The sequence below is a fragment of the Corticium candelabrum genome, chromosome 5 (assembly GCF_963422355.1).
Source record: "Corticium candelabrum chromosome 5, ooCorCand1.1, whole genome shotgun sequence".
Taxonomy (NCBI): Eukaryota; Metazoa; Porifera; class Homoscleromorpha; order Homosclerophorida; family Plakinidae; genus Corticium; species Corticium candelabrum.
Genome location: NC_085089.1, coordinates 8,773,814 through 8,790,530, shown reverse-complemented (window position 1 = coordinate 8,790,530; position 16,717 = coordinate 8,773,814). Strand labels below are relative to the sequence as shown.

The 16,717-nt window shown below is 39.3% G+C and overlaps 3 protein-coding genes across 7 annotated transcripts in view; 1 reads left to right on the top strand and 2 right to left on the bottom strand.

Moving 5' to 3' along the window:
- Positions 1–27: 27 nt before the first annotated feature.
- Positions 28–4,617, top strand: LOC134179710 (uncharacterized). The gene is made up of 4 exons (XM_062646642.1): positions 28–1,374; positions 1,896–3,634; positions 3,733–4,120; positions 4,162–4,617. Exons 1-4 carry the CDS (start codon positions 511–513, stop codon positions 4,615–4,617), a joined length of 3,447 nt encoding a protein of 1,148 aa, XP_062502626.1. The 5' UTR covers positions 28–510.
- Positions 4,618–8,048: 3,431 nt separating this feature from the next.
- On the bottom strand, positions 8,049–12,618 carry LOC134180066 (protein mono-ADP-ribosyltransferase PARP3-like). Of its 3 annotated transcripts, none has more exons than XM_062647146.1 (10): positions 12,286–12,618; positions 10,179–10,312; positions 10,064–10,122; positions 9,792–9,959; positions 9,666–9,731; positions 9,508–9,597; positions 8,925–9,014; positions 8,673–8,850; positions 8,472–8,615; positions 8,049–8,396 (listed from the first exon to the last, which is right to left on the bottom strand). In XM_062647146.1, exons 1-10 carry the CDS (start codon positions 12,546–12,548, stop codon positions 8,227–8,229), a joined length of 1,362 nt encoding a protein of 453 aa, XP_062503130.1. In that variant the 5' UTR covers positions 12,549–12,618; the 3' UTR covers positions 8,049–8,226. The 3 variants fall into 3 exon arrangements, with proteins under 3 accessions (XP_062503130.1, XP_062503132.1, XP_062503131.1); XM_062647148.1 differs by having other exon boundaries at positions 8,679–8,850; XM_062647147.1 differs by having other exon boundaries at positions 10,179–10,326; positions 12,303–12,618.
- A 1,289-nt stretch (positions 12,619–13,907) lies between these two features.
- The window catches only part of LOC134179724 (leucine-rich repeat-containing protein 71-like), a 6,059-nt gene continuing 3,249 nt past the window's right edge, over positions 13,908–16,717 (bottom strand). Inside the window, exons 8-15 of one of the 3 annotated variants that reach the window (XM_062646663.1) lie at positions 16,326–16,379; positions 16,068–16,125; positions 15,434–15,491; positions 15,292–15,374; positions 15,133–15,238; positions 14,549–14,655; positions 14,373–14,486; positions 13,908–14,156 (exon numbers count right to left, since the gene is read on the bottom strand). In XM_062646663.1, coding sequence (XP_062502647.1) covers positions 14,142–14,156; positions 14,373–14,486; positions 14,549–14,655; positions 15,133–15,238; positions 15,292–15,374; positions 15,434–15,491; positions 16,068–16,125; positions 16,326–16,379 — 595 coding nt within the window. In that variant the 3' untranslated portion in view covers positions 13,908–14,141. The remainder of the gene's footprint in view (positions 14,157–14,372; positions 14,487–14,548; positions 14,656–15,132; positions 15,239–15,291; positions 15,375–15,433; positions 15,492–16,067; positions 16,126–16,325; positions 16,380–16,717) is intronic. The other 2 variants (XM_062646664.1, XM_062646665.1) reach the window with 2 other exon arrangements.

Below are 16,717 nucleotides of genomic sequence, written 5' to 3'. Positions count from 1 at the left end.
TCAAGTTTGTAGGAGTGTGCTTGGTAGTACGTTGCGTATCAAACTTGTGGCTGTAGACTAGTTTTCAAACACATCATTACTGTTCTACTAGAATACAAATATCGACGTTTGAATGTAACAAAGGAGCTCAAACTGTGACCCCCAAAAAATTGAACTCAACTGTTAATATTACTATTATTGTGGTAAAATTTTAATTTGCTTGATTATTAAATGTAGAATACCATATACTTGTATGCCATATTATTTTATTAGGCAGTTTCAAAAGACGTCTGCTCTCTTAATTAATTAAATAATAGCAATTGACATAGTAAAACAGTACGTCAAGAGTTTGTTGAATAAGCATTTTGTGAACTGCAAGAGTACGTACTAACGCTCTACTAGGTACACATCTTTCAAACAGGAATTGATATTTACACACACACACACACACACACACACACACACACACACACACACACACACACACACACACACACACCACACAGAGCATGGCTTCAAGTGTCATCTGACATGCATGAACGTTGTGTGTTTTCGTTTTCAAGGTCTCCTTCAAGCTTGCTTCGCCATGAACGCTTGACATACCTGCACTCTGCAGTGACTAGTGACGCCTGCCAGTTGAGAGCATTTGATACCTCCCCTACTACAAAGTGTACAGACCCTCGTTTAATTCTTGTCATGCCACCCCAAAGAATGTGCCAAGAGCTTTTATCTCAGCTGTTAAAGACATCAAACAAAACCCTCAGAGCTGTATTTCCCTATGGTATGTTTGATGAAGAAGGCCTTAGAGAGATTATGACAATGCATGAAGCTAAGAAAACTGAGTATGAAGTCCAATGTGAGACAGAGTGGTTTACTTCAATAGAACAGATTGTCAACAGACCAATTAAAGGCTTAAATGGACACCAGTTACACTTGAAAGAAATCAGTACCTCTGACATATGTGCATTAAAGACAACGCTGTGGTATCAAAAAACTTCTGATGTTATTATGGGCCACCTCTCTGTACAGCAGTTGTCCACACTAGTTTGTGACAGATGGGTTACAGAGGACGTGATGCAGCACACCTTTTCATTGCTTAATAAAAAATGTCAAAACAAGGACCAGGTATACTGTGCAGTATGGACCCCACTTCAGAGGACAACTCAGGGAATACAGTTGCTTGAAGATGCAGTTAGCTCAAAGCACATCAGACTAATCTGCTTTGCCATTAACGTCCGCTTTGATGAGACAAGTGGAACAGCCTGGATGGCGAATCGTCTGCTATCAGGAAATCATTGGGCACTTGCAATTATCAATTTGCAAACAAAGATTTTATGGTATGGAGACTCTTTAGGATATCCCATACCAAGCAACATTGACATTGAATTCGAACCAGTACTGAATACACTGTCAAATGCCACAAAATCAAAAATGTATTTGTCAAAGAAGACCTTCCATATGACAAACTTTGATAGCCAAGGTAGCCATGTCTGTTCCTGTTTATGTAAGCACTATCCCCTCCAAACTTGTGCCTCCATTTGTGGCCTTGTCACTGTAACTGTTTCAAGTCTCCTGGCATCCTGCAGCAACTTCTCTACCTGGCATGACATGACAGGATCAGATAAAAAGTTACATGTCACTAGTTCTTGCAAAGTTGTGATGAAGCCAACTGATCACTCACCTCGAATTAGACTTTCAGTGGCTTCATGGATTTTGAATGACAACATTCAAATGTCTCAACTCATTGATTTCAACCATCTTGAAAAAGCATCAACCAGAAAAAGACCATTGTTGAATATTACTCGAAGACATCCACTTGTAGAAAACATTGAGAGTGCAACAAAACCGGTACAGAACTTAATTAAATTTCCCAGTTCTTGCTGCAAATAACAATATTGTATCACTTTATTTTGTAGCTTGACATTAAGATGATGACCAATCACAAGGAAGCAGAAGAAACAGCTGATATCTGGAAATCAACTCCCAAGAAACATAAAGCTGTTCCGAAGAAACATCCCATTCTCACTGCAAAGACTGCCAGCAGTAGAGAGACACAGATCAAAGACATTTCTACAGGCCTGGACAAAGTAAAAACCTCTCAAGTAAACAGTAGCGTAGAAAGCTCTTCAGGTCTCTCTATTCCAGCTATTGAAAGCACAGTACATAATGACCAATTCTTACAGTTGAAAGAATACCTGCCACAAACAAGTGCATACATCATTGAAAAGTTTCAACACCTAGAACTAGAAACCTTCCTTGCAGCACCACCATGTGCTTTTCAAGTTCATTTTTGGCTTCAAGTTGATACAGCAGCAAGTGCACAGACATGGATACAACAGCTAGAAGAGAAAACTAAAACAACATATCGAATTACAAAAGGCACTGCATATGGCACAACAGGGAAAAGAATCATTTTCAAAACTGTTCAGCACTGCCAACATAAAAGAAAAACACCAACAAAGAAAATGCCAATCAAGAAGTTTGGCCATGTCAGAGAAGGATGTGAAAAAAGCACAAGAGACAAGAAGACAGGCTGCCCATCTACACTCTCTGTCACAATTATGTCACCAGACAAACACATGAAACATCCACTATATCCATGTTTGGTGAAACTGTTGTTCAATCACAATCATCCAATAGATTCTGGCCATGCTCTCATCTTTAGACCAATATCTGAAACAGCCAGAAAGGCATATGTTCACTTGTTTGAAGATGGCAATTCTGCATCTAGTGCGAGACATGAATATGTCACATCTCTTCAGCTAGAATATGATGGAAACCAAACTATGCAGAGAGTATTAGCAAATCGTTCAATCAATCCCAGCACTCAGGATGTCCAGAGATTGTTCCAAAGTTGGAGGCTTATGACAGTAGGAGCTGAAAACGGTACGCCAATGTTTGTAAGGCTAAATGCTGAGACCAATCGATACAACAAATTCACTGAAGCCGATGGTGGCAAAGTGCACATGCAACAGTATACAGCTCACACTGACAGTAAGCTAGACATACCTTCCCACAGCCAAGACCATCCTTACTGCAAACCTAAAGAAGTTAAACAGCAAACAGAAAGTCCATTTGTCCTTGTTATTGTCACACCTCTTATGGCAAGAGGCCACAAACTTGTTCAGCAAGCCGGAGAGATGGTGTTTTGCGATGCCACTGCCAGCTTGGACAGGTTAAATGCACCAGTTTTTATAATCAGCACTGCAACTGCTGCAGGGGCACTACCATTAGCAGTACTGATGACATCAGGGGAAGATGTCTCAACTATGACAGAAGCATTTCGCATCCTGAAAACAATTTTACCACCTGATGCATTTTTCAGGCGAGGACCACAGCTTGGACCTATGGGCATCATGACAGACGATTCAGCTAGTGAAAGGCAAAGTCTTAGAGCAACATGGCCTCAAGCTACATTGTTTCTATGTTCATTTCATTTTCTACAAAGTACTTGGCAGTGGTTATGGAATTCCACATCTGAGGTGGACAGGAATGACCGACTCCTATTTATGAGTATGGTCAAAGACCTATTGTTTGCCAAGACTTCAGAGCAGCTTTATGCTGCCAAGAATCGAATTGACTGCAATGAGAAAGTTCAACAGCACAAGTTATTTAGAAAACGCTTGCAGCAGTATTGGGAGAGACGCGATGAATGGTGTGTATGTCTCAGAAAAGACTTCATGACACGTGGAAACAATACCAACAACTATTCGGAGCAAGTCATTCGTATCACCAAAGACATTATATTGATAGGTTGAAGGCTTATAATGCCATTCAAATGTTTCATTTTGTGACTAAAACAATGGATATGTACTACAAGCGTCGACTACTTGCTTTGGCTGGCAACCGACTAGATCATTTTGTAGCACTTTGGTTTACAATTTCAGGAATGAATGCAGACAAAGCACCTCTTCCACACACAATCCATGCCACTGAATCAGAAGATGTCTACAGAGTTGAAAGCAGAACACAAAAGAACCAGACTTGGATTGTAGACCTACGAGCAGGAACATGCACTTGTCCAAGAGGAAGAGAAGGGCAGCCATGTGCACACCAGCTATCAGCATCATTGAAATATCGACGACACTGTCTCAACAAAATCCCAACAGCATCGGCAGTTGGACGATGTCTATATGCCCAAGTAGCAGTTGAAAAAGACGCCCTACCCCTGCAGTTCTACAGCCACCTTCACCAAAGGAAGAAGACAACTACATGGAAACCTTAGGTGTTGAACCAGAATGGAAACAGGAAAATGAATGCCTCCTGTCAGGCCAGCAGAGTATCACATCAGATGAGAGTGCACTCAAAGTTTCCCTTACAGCTCAGAGACATGACTTTGATACACCAGAAAATCCTGAATGCTTGTCAATTGAAAAGACTTTGTCAGTACAAAACATGACTAGTGAATATGATGATGTCACAGCTGGTCTTGCAAACATAATAGAAGACATTCACCAAAAACTGGAAAGTGGAGATGATGAATTCCTAAAATCAGGAAAAGAATTTTGCAAGCAGTACAAGAAAATTAGTGGAATGAACGCTAAGAAACTGATATCTTACTGCAAGTCTTCTTTAATATCTGCCTTTCATAACTTTGGAAAGGGCGTGGTCATAAACTCAAATGCACTAAACGTGTAATCAGAGTGCAGCCAACATCTGTCAGCAGGAGAATCATAAAGCGTTGTGGAGCAAAACCCATAAAAGCTGGACGCCCTTCTTTCCACCAGATAGCATCAGCCAACGTAACACATGGGGTCAGAAACATATGTCGCAACATTATGTCAAGGCAAAATATTCGCTCAAAAAGACTGCACCGTCTCCAAACCAGTATTGACCAAAGCAAACAAAATGCTCGATAAGAATGCTATCACTAGACATGTCATTACTTGTATAATTGATACGTGTAGCCTAGTTACTATGTTGACAATTGTTCAGTTAATTTGCTTTTAGTTACTATGTCTTAGTTCATTTGCGGACACAGCAAGAGCATTAATAACTTAATTAGACAAAAGGTACAGCAATCTGAATTCATGTAGTGTGCCCAGCTTTATGTCACAGCTTTATAGATAATGTTTGAAATACAGGATTTAACACCTGTTTTAGGTGTATGTCAATAATAGAGGAGCTGTTTGCTGTGTGTGTTCACGATTGTGCGCCTTGGACGCATAAATGTAGACATGAGCACATTCAGACAAGAGGCCAAAGCCAAGGTATGGAACTCAAAAGCTACAATTGTTTTATCGGACAACCCATTAACCCGCCATAGCTTAGGCAAAACCAATTGTGTCCGATAAAACAAAGTGGACTGTATTTGAACTAATACAGAAATGTATGCAAAGTACCTCATTTCATTGTTCACTTGTGTAATCAACAATGTTTCTTTCCAACACTTGTACAAAGTCTCAACACTTCAATTCTTTCCTGCAAACCCAAAACAAATGTACATTGAAAATGCATTCTACAAGAAAGCAAATCACAACTGCGACTGCATGTGTTGAGAAGAAACACATGAAGCAACACAAACATTGACAAAAGACACATTAGTCAGCAGAACCAAATGCAAGCTATACTACAAATAATACAGTCATAACAGCAGTTCTGTCACTGAATAGATCTTAAACGTACTTTCTGCTATTTACAGAATGTTATTCTAAATTCCTGTCTTCCTCCTTATCTCCCTCTTGCATTATGTTGTATTATGTTGTGTTGTATTATATTATGTTGTGTTGTATTATGTTATGTTACATTTTGTTGTTTTGTGTTTAATATGTTGTATTATGTTATGATACGTTATGCTATGTCATGTTATGTTCATTAACATAACATAACATAACATAACATAACATAACATAACACAACATCACAAAATACAATAACATAACACAACACTACATAACATAATTCAACACAACATAACACAATATAACATGACATAACATACACATGACGTATTATTAACATACATAGTACAACACAATACAACATAATACAATATAACATGACATGACATAACATAACATAATAGAACATAACACTACATAACATAATACACAATATAGCATAACATACCATAACATGACATTACATAACATCGCATATTAAATAATAATAATAATAATAATAATAACAGTGTATTTGGATAAATTTGCAGTGCGTACATTATGAACAAAGCTAGGGCACAGTTGTGCAGTTCATAGTGTAAATACAAAAAAGTTTTAGAAACATCTAAGCTACACAGTTATGATGTTAGTCATTGACAAGCTGGGCAGCAGCTACTTGCAACCACAAGCTCGATGTCTCCTTGTTGTTGCAATCTCGGCTTCATGCGACAACCTCGTAGGCACATTATTGCAGCCCCGAGAAGAGCCATATTAAATACAACATCACATAACAACATAACATAACATAACACAATACAACACAACACAACATAACATACTACAACATAATACAACAGTACATAAGATAACATAACAATACAAACAACATAATATAACATAACAAAAGTATTAATTAACACAATATAAGATAATGTTGTATTTGTATCATGTTATGTTTTGTAATCATGTTATTTTGTAATGAAAATAAATTATTAAAATACTTAAAGTATCTAGTTCTAGTTAGTTTCACGATATTAATTAATTAATTAATGTAACAGTATTAATTTGCAAGATAGAATTTATTCACAATGTTTGTTTAGCACAGAATTGTTATCTGTAAAAATATTCTAGAATTATATTATTGAAAGACAATACTTGATGAGTTCTTCATCTCACGCTCACATTCAAAAGTAAATGAAAGTGCCAGTTGCAATCCCTCTAATTGCCACAAATGGCGGCTTCTAGCTACGCAGTCAGCCGCGGCTTGCCAACTTCGTCGCTTTCATTTCCCTATGAAATACAGAAAAAACGCAAAATCAGAGCGAAACGGCGCCAATAACAGATGATTACCAAAGAAGAAGAGAATGCTTGCAGAAACTTGTGTCTAGAGTGCAAACGAATAGAACCGTACACACGATAGCCTCGGCCTCCCAGACCCGTGTAGCGCCGATACAAAATCGTCCTCCACGGGTCTGGGATGGTACCGCCTCTTCTCAATATATTGCGGTTAGTCCTAGGACCAGCATTAGTGTTTAGTTTCATAATGCACACCTTTCCAATTACAGCTGTAATCAACGAAGACATCTCATGCATATCTGCTGTCTACCAAAGACTACACTGTACACAAACGACGACTTGTAGTGCACTCTTCACGCAAACTCACGTCCCTACACGTCGTGGTTTGTATTCTGCGTCTGTCAACGGCAATACCGACACCTAGTAGAGCCGTTTGTTCGAACCGATGCTCCGACATCTACACTAGCCAGCCAGCTGCATTCTCAGCGACTTCATGATCACGTCTACTACACAGAGTCTTGCGGAGAATTCACGGCGAAGTTTTGTCGCGATTTCGCGGCAAGTCGCATCGAATCCAGACGATCGAGTCACAGCGGATGCGCGCATCGCGAATTTTCATCGCGAATTCGAAGCTCCACGCGCGACTAGCAGCTACTCGCAGCGGATTCACGGCGATCAGACACATGCCGATCGCGTCCGCGGCACCACTAGTAAAAGAAAGTGCTTCCTAACGTCCCGTTCGCGTTCCTTACTAACACACAAATGATAAAACCGTAGCTACTGTAAACACAAAGGTACCCGTGCAGCAGGATGCGACACGATGTTCTAGCGCGACATGTCTTCGTCGTTCTTGTATTACGGCCGAAATTGGAAAGGTATGCATTTATGAAACTGAACACTAATGCTGGTCCTAGGACCAACCGCAATATATTGAGAAGAGGCGGTACCATCCCAGACCCGTGGAGGACGATTTTGTATCGGCGCTACACGGGTCTGGGAGGCCGAGGCTATACGCACGCTATGGAGAATGACGGTGGGTTAGTGCGCGTTAGTTATGCACGTGTCGGGATATCCGGGATTTTTCAAACTGAGCCCCAAAAATAATTTGCTCGATGGAGACCCATTTAAGACCACGCCCATTTCTGTTGCACGCCCATTTCTGTTGTACGCCCATTTCTGTTGTGCAACCCGGATTAGAAGCCTCGCTACGCTCGGCAATTATGAAACAGTAAATTCAACAGCAACAAAGCAACTCGTGCATGAAGTCTGGTAGACCATAACAAATACCAAAAACATTACTAGTTTATAATTACAGTATCAGAATACGTAATGTTTAATTAATTGTTTGACATCACATTTTGAGTTTGAGAAGATAGCGGATGCAACACTGACTCTCATTGTATATGAGGTACTCGCTTTGACTAAAGTTGCTTGTGCTGTAATGAGGTTGATCAAGAGGTTTGCCCTGTGGGACAGTCACATCCTTGCCTTCGAGCTTCACTAAGATGTCTCTGGTAGGAGCTACAGTTATAGATCGACAAACAGACTGTCGCAATGTTTATACGTATATACAAGCACATATCGAGGTAATTTCACCGGGTTCAGTTCGTCCACGAGCAACAATTGAGTCAAACCCAGAAGGAGGTGCAGTAAGCGTCCAATCGTCCATTGTAATAGAATGCTCTTTACCAAGTGCAACCTGAGCAAGGAACATGATGCCAGTCTTGGCAGCAGTGCGGACTATGTTACATCAATGACAATTCATCAATTACATCTGACACACTCAAAATTTTTTACCATAACCAGCTGATTTGCTGTTTTCTGAAGCAAAGTAAATTCCCTTTCCAACTCTGCCTCCACAATGTGGCATGATTCGAAGCCCTCCTTTAAGTATAGCAGCAACTACAGCAACATTTGTGCCATACCATAACAAGCGGTGATTCTCAAGAGCCTCATAAGCCTTAAAACGCTCAGCCTGCATGTCAACACAACAAACTCAAAATAAGCAAAGAAATAAATTAAGTTACCTATAAACAAAAATTGAGTTACAGAGCCCTCTCTATCCACTTCAAATATATCTTGTATCTCCACTGTACGCCACAAAGATGGACCAGTAGCAGTTGTGTAATTCTTGATAAACTACAACAAACACACAAATCCTACAACTAATCATCAAAATCAATTACTCATCAACTCAACTGCTGATGCTCTACTCATTCAATTATCTTGTGATCTAATAAATTAATCCAAGTCTTGTGAAGAATAAACATCATTGTCATCCATTACTGTAATGGCATAATAGCAGACATTCTAATGCGTAGAGTAGCAGCAAGCAAACACTGCAGTTCTGCCCTATCCTTGCCTAAAGCATAAATTAATATGTTCATCTGTAACCGAAGCCTTGCCTCATAGTAGAACAGCAAGCTGGAAACAAGAAAATGTCACTAAATTAATGCAACGACAAAATCTCAAACACACTGTCTGTCACATTTTAAGTTGGCCCCTAAAATTTCAAACTCAGAAAGTGCCAATATCTCAATTGTTACAAATTCAATTCACTTTTCATTTTTACATTCACTAATGTGCTATTCATTTACCTTTAACTTAATTAATAACTATAACAGTAACTAACCTTGTATGTATGAGATTCTGGATCAACATGCTTGAGATGACATTTCAACAAACCATAATTAATATCAATTGGATGATCCACTTCCTCACCCTAGTGCAATAATAGTTTCAGAAAATGTCAACAGTTACAAGTAATGATCAAATGAGGAACACAGTAACCTGAGATGCTTTCTTCTTTTCACTTTCAGACTCCAGCTCCTGTGCCAATTCAATGTCTGCAAGAACCTGATAGTAACACATACCACTCATCACTGCATCTCATCCATAATCACACAATCCACCAACCAAGAGCATGTCCATCTTATAGCGAACACCTTCCTCAGTGCTAATTGTTGGTGAACATTGTCTACCAAAACTATGAGGAATAAGTGTGTAGAAGCGAGAAGACAGCTCCTTCAAACGATCGCCTGATGGCTTCATCTTTTTCAATTCTGTTTGCATTTCTTCAAGAACCTGCATCAAACTAACCTTCATTCACCTCAGATACACTTCAGACAACCACAGATGAGACTTCAAGAGCACCAATCTCACACATCATGATGACAATCACCAATCACCTCAAAGCCCTTTGCAATCTGTGATTTGCTAATCTTTCCCAGAGGCATTTTCTTAGTATCTGTCGATCACTTACAACATCACAAAGTAACACAAAACATCAAACAGCATAAATACCAAGTTCCATTTTCTCCATAGCCTCTTTAAACATGTCATGATCAAAGATCAACTTGATAAGACTTTGAGTCTGCTTGTCAAGCTTGCATGGGCGAACCTTCTTAGGGGCATCTGTTTCATCTAAAGCAGCTAACCTACCAGCAGTAGCCTATAAATACTAAAATCAGACTCAAGAAATGTTCATGCCAAGAAGATACTGCAACAGAAGGCCAAACAGACAAATGACAATAGAAACAAATTAACACAAACGTAGACAAATAAACAGATGAGTAAATACTCAGAAAACCAAACAAAAGCAAACATTCAAGTGCAAATGATAGAACAAGCACGTAACAGATATAAATGAATCAAACTTTAAAAATAAGGAATAAGATCCAATTTTAAAAATAGAAAGTAGAATTCGTGCAATTTCAACCATTCACCTTCAATTATTATCGCATCACTTGGTGCTCTCGCATTATTGCAACATTAAACATGTTGCACTTAGTCATATATCTTTGAAATATGGCCATGTGGTCAGCCAGTTATATCTTGTTTCCACTTAGTCATAGGTGCATGTTTCCATTTATCCATATTTCAATGTTTCAAGAAAGAATCCGCAATGTCCCATGTTCAATTTTCCAATAATGTGTGAGCACAAAGCAATGCTGTAATAATTGGAAAGTGGAATGGCCAAAAGGTGCATGGACACACACACATACACACACACACGCACACATGCACCACACGCACGCACACACACACATGCACGCATGCACTCGTGTGCACACACACACACACACACACACACACACACACACACACACACACACACACATGCACGCATGCACTCGTGTGCACACACACACACACACACACACACACACATGCACGCATGCACTCGTGCGCACACACACACACACACACACACACACACACACACACACACACACACACACACACAAACATGCGCGCACTTGCACGCACCTGCACACTGGCATACAAGCAAACCAAAACAGAAAAGCAAGTACAAATCATAAACTGATAATTCCACTACACACAGTCAAGATAGAGATATTGATTTCACCAATAATTTGACAAACCCCGAATCAACAACTATGCAAAAAATGCGCAAAACGTGATAACTATTAATACTCTGTCATGTTCAGTTTCATTATCCATTTTCAATAAGCATGTATTTGCCAGGTACAAGAGTGAATGTCTGTCTTGCTGACCAATCATTCTTTGTCTTGTCTTTGAATTTTTTTCTCAAATTCTTTTACTGTTTTGTCTAAATCTTTAAATGCCCCTTTTATTGTATTCTGTCAAGACTCTCCAACGCAACCCCATCTGTTCCAAACATAATATGACCCAGAATAGCTAATCAGTTGAATAACATAATATTTGTTGTCGTTGTTGCCGATGTTAGTCTGGTTCAACATACAGTCATAGTCATCAACCACAGCAGCTAGTGGGTTGGTAGCAAATTGGCAATGTGAGTCAATCTTGCAGGCCTCTTCTTCTTGGTTTGTTTAAAAGCTGTGCTATCATTTTAGATACCTTAGATCTGCATTAGATTTTAATTAATATTAAATGTAGCAAAACAACAACAAAATACAAAAACAAATAAGAAACTATTAAAACCAAATAATTTCATTATTTTTCATTCTGTAAATTATTATAGCATTTCCGTGTAACAAAAGTTTCAATTTTTTGTAATTAACTTCCTAATGTTATTTACTGCTCTTGAATAATGGCCACTATAATCAGCTACACACAACCTCACAAAATGCATTAAAAATTCATTCAAGTTAGAGGAATTACTGAAAGTGGCAGGCAGTCAAAGTTTGTCATATGCATGAAACGACTTAATTAATTAGCTAAATAATGGTAACTTACTCAGCCAAAGAATGAGTTGTTTATAGCTAAACGTTAGAGGATACTATAGTATAATCATTATTATTGATGTTGACATCAATAAAAACCTTCAACCTGTTCCTGTTTTGAGCTAATAGATATAAACATTTATTGTTATTGATATTAACTAAAACTGTCCATAGAGAAAATCCTGTGCTCCCAATATTAATTTTTACAAGTGAATTAAACGTCATAACATCGATGAAGTCACCTGAACTGCTGCCTCACCGCTTGCTTGTCTTTCTCCTTTGATTTGTTTTGTTTAGCTAGAGGTTTTTCAGAAGAATCTGTTGCATCTCCCATCGCGTCTTTCAACTTTTCTACTAGATCAGCCTTCTTTCCGCTCTTGTCGAGACCTCGTTTCCCAAGCTCTGCCTTCAATTCAGCTACTTTCATCTTGCTTACGTCGGCAGCTGTTGCAACCACCGAGTTATCGTCGGCCTTCTTAGTGCGTTTCCTTAGGCCTGACGCCATCCTTCTTTTTCAATTGATAATAGATACATAAACTATGTTAAGTGGAGCAATACGTAGAGCAACGTTCATTCATCAGTTGCTAACGCACGTTACATGTGCTGGTCTTATATAGTTAATTAATTAATAAGCGGAAACGAGACGTTATTTTAATTAACTAACGAAGTAGCCATTTGTTCAGAAACTTAATAGCATGTATTGGTTGAATCGATATAAATCCTATAGCTAGAGACTATACTATACTGTGTGTGTGTGTGTGTGTGTGTGTGTGTGTGCGTGCGTGCGTGCGTGCGTGCGTACGTGTAAGTGTGTGTACGTGTGTGTACGTGTGTGTACGTGTGTGTACGTACGTGTGTGTACGTGTGTATACGTGTGTGTATGTGTGTGTACGTACGTGTGTATGTGTGTGTACGTGTGTGTACGTGTGTGTACGTGCGTGGGGGCGTGTGTGTGTGTGTGGGGGGGCTGTGGGCGTGTGTGTGTGTGAGCGTGTGGGCGTGTGTGTGTGGGCGTGGGGGGGTGAAAGTCCTCTCACTGAACCCTCCAAAAGGGTACCCCATAGGACCTTGTATTTCTTGTATTTCCAGTAGTTCCCTGGCCAGGGAGAGGAAATAAATTCTAACTTCAGCCTTGGCAAGCTGAGGATGGTGTGAGGCTAGGATGCGCTAGTCCAGCAAGCTGGTCATCTGACTATGTATTTGCTACTACTCGTGAATAGAGCGCGTTTCAATGACCGCTCTTCTTGGTGAAAACTTCTGCGATACCGAAGCCCATAGTGGGTATGGCGGAATTTCAGGTTCAGGTGTGTGTGTGTGTGTGTGTGTGTGTGTGTGTGTGTGTGTGTGTGTGTGTGTGTGTGTGTGTGTGTGTGTGTGTGTGTGTAAACGTATTCTTGAAAACGTCTGTCGTTTAATTAATAGTTCGATGTTTAGATCATGGCTGAGTTGACAGATATTAGATTTAGACTATATTGCATAAATAATTTAGTTGTAGCTTTACTACTACTCTTTGCTGAAATAGTTTATCAGTGCTTTTTTCAGTTGTGGGATCGGCGTGTTATCTACTAGTAGTGATTACACGCCTAGGACTGGAAGTGTAAGCGCTCATATACGTATGTCAAGAATGCATGCAGTTGCACAAAAGGAATGTGAAATGATCCAAACTTCAAAATTGGACATACAAATTCTAGCTTTAGTAAATAGTGCTGCGTTTACTCGAGGGCAGTGATTATTTCTAACGCTCTCTCCTGTGACCAGTGCAGCCTCGAGTCTTTTAGCTAATCAGGGAGGCGCAGAAATATAGGGTGCCTAGATAGATAAATAGCTATAGGGCTTTACCAACGCGTGTGCAAAAATCACATGGTTAGAATCTGATAGTAGTCTTTCATTCGAAATCCAAATGTACATGCAGAGTCACTAACTAAACTCAACAATTATGGCACGGCGTTCAGAATGGTCTATAGCCATAGCTATAGTGTCAATTCCCACTATTATTACGCTCAATAATATGCCTCTAGATGTACACATGCAGTCTGCAAAGTATATATATATGCAGTGAATTTCTATTAACACTTCAAATTGCAGTAGTTGAGATACGTTATAAGTGATCATCCTGCAGAAACACCAAATAACGTTAAATGCACATAAATCTATTTACATGCGCAAGTGAGTCTAGTGCATATCAGTGCATGAGCGCGTAGAACATGCTCAACAAAATTTTATAGTGAATGACAATTACTCTCTAGCTTTCAAAGAAAAGAATAAATGCACAAAAGCGGAGTTGGTGGTCAACAAATTGCATTGCAGCGCAGCCTGGAACAGTCAAGACAACCTGGGTAGTTGAGACTGATTCCGAGTCAGGAGGCTTGTAAAATGGATCCTTTGTGAGCATTAACTCCTGCAATGTCATCGCGTCTTCATGGTGAGGTGAAACATTATTGTGCTATTTGAATCATCGTTATATTGATTCACTGATAAACTAAGATAACAAGTATAGTAACAAACCTGAACTGAAAGCCTCATTAGACCAGCGCCGGGCAGCAAAGACAATGTAGACTGAAACTGAACAGCTTTCAACAGAGCAGAAATACCTTCTTCGCTAATAGCATTATCTACAAGTACACACAATACTCAATACCACACAATCATGCTAAACAGTTAGTCAAGTAATACGTTACATATCAAGCGTTTTACACAGTTAATTTGTCTGTCTGTCTGACGTAAGTTAATGTCAGTAAACAGTTGGTTAGTCCAATCAAAGAAATGCATAAAACTTTCAACAGTTGCCTTAGTTACCATGAATATTGACACTAGAATGCCTCTCCCACTAAATGTCCTGCCCGTGTTCAGTCGTCAAACGTCACTAAAACATTAAATTTGTTGTTACACAATTTCATTCTTTAACTTTCCGCGCTCTTCAAGATGTCCTACTGCTTAAGCTCATGCATAACAGTCTGATGTCAACGTTTGTATCCTAGATACAAACAGAGCAACAGGACATATCCTAATTCCTTCTATTACCCGTCAGCATGTCCAAGCAAATGTTGCGCGTAAACTGTTTATTTAATTTATTGATGACAATTGCTAACATGAAAGATTGATATTTGTGAGTGCTCTATTTCCTAAGATATATTTCTTTCCTCCGATCTCTTCCACATTCTCTGTGATAGGGTAGACATGCTCCAACACGTCCATCTAACACAACTATAGAGAGGACATCCAACCATCATACTCATTGATCGACACACTTTCACTTCCTCTGATGACACATCTGTGCCTTTCTTTGCTACTTTTCCACCTTTCCCTTTTTTTAATTCTGCACTCCCCAATGCTAATGACAACAAACATCATCAAACTTTGTTCAAATATAATCAATCAACATGTATAAACCTTTCTTTAACTTTCCATCTTTGTCGTCTTTCTTTCCTCTCTCATCTCGTTTTGATTCCTAAACAACACTGAGTTCACTCTCAATACACAATAAAATACTAGCAACTATGGTACGTATGGCATAGTAGCAAAAGAGATCAACAAGATAGTAAACATACTAACCAGACACATGCAACCATCTTCAGTATGCTTAAATCATAAAAAATTACTGTATGATCATTCAGTGCAATACAACATTTACAGGCAAAGTCAAAAGTGTCAAGACAATGAACAATATACATGGCCAGTCTGTCAGTCCGCTTGTCTGTCTGTCTGTCTTTTTGTCACATTAACTATGCAAGATTGCACCAAAAAATCCTACAATTCAAAATCCTACAATAACTGTTCAGTACGCCTAGATACAAGCGCAAGCGTGCGCGTGCATGGCACACACACACACACACACACACACACACACACACACACACACACACACACACACACACACACACACACACACATACACACATTTAGAGCATGTATCATTGAAAGGTGCAAAACAATTTACACATGGCAACAACACATCAAAGCTACAGTGAGAATTTAACATACAGATCAAGTTATCCTCCAACACATCACACAACGTGTTACCTACCCTCTTCTTCAGTCCTGGTGTTTTCTCTCTTTTCTCTCTTGGCATCTTGTCGTGGCTCCTAAATATTACAACACAAGCATTAGACAAAAGGTGACCGACAGACAGACAGACAAACAGACAGACAAACACACAGACAGACAAACAAACACACACACACACACAGCACATCAAAGCTCCACACAAAACCCACCCCCACATCGTAATTCGCTCTTCAAATATCACTTCATGCAACGTACATATCAGTATTAATCAACTTACGCTGTAGGTTTCAGACCCTGTCGCTTCTCTGTTGAAATACTTGCCCCAATGTTACTGCATAAGCAAGATTAGTACGTATTTAGCACAGCCTTGTATTGCCAAACATCAGCAAGCTTAGTATTCAATTCAGCTTTAACATGAAAGTGTAACAAATACACAGACAGATCTAGCCGACTGTTTAGTCTCATGAAGAGCACGTGATAACCTTCAACAAGTCAGACAAGTTAAGCAAATGTGAAGTAAACGTAGTACAAAAAGATCGTTTGCAGCAACACTCATCATTCTTTCCAAATTTGGTTAACAATCAAACACAACCGAGCTACACTTATCATATTTCTTCGATTAAACGTCTTTAGCTTGGGTTCCAACTGTGGCATTTAATTAATTAAACG

What these genes read in the sequence shown, in the direction of transcription:
- LOC134179710 (XM_062646642.1), top strand. Translation starts at nt 511, where the DNA reads ATGCATGAACGTTGTGTGTTTTCGTTTTCAAGGTCTCCTTCAAGCTTG. An exon ending in TTGACATTGAATTCGAACCA is followed by an intron (nt 1,375 to 1,895) that starts GTACTGAATACA and finishes TTTATTTTGTAG; the next exon opens with CTTGACATTAAGATGATGAC. An exon ending in TGGGAGAGACGCGATGAATG is followed by an intron (nt 3,635 to 3,732) that starts GTGTGTATGTCT and finishes TTATATTGATAG; the next exon opens with GTTGAAGGCTTATAATGCCA.
- LOC134180066 (XM_062647146.1), bottom strand. Translation starts at nt 12,548, where the DNA reads ATGGCGTCAGGCCTAAGGAAACGCACTAAGAAGGCCGACGATAACTCG. An exon ending in AAAAGAAGAAAGCATCTCAG is followed by an intron (nt 9,598 to 9,665) that starts GTTACTGTGTTC and finishes TTATTGCACTAG; the next exon opens with GGTGAGGAAGTGGATCATCC. An exon ending in TCGTGGACGAACTGAACCCG is followed by an intron (nt 8,397 to 8,471) that starts GTGAAATTACCT and finishes CTATAACTGTAG; the next exon opens with CTCCTACCAGAGACATCTTA.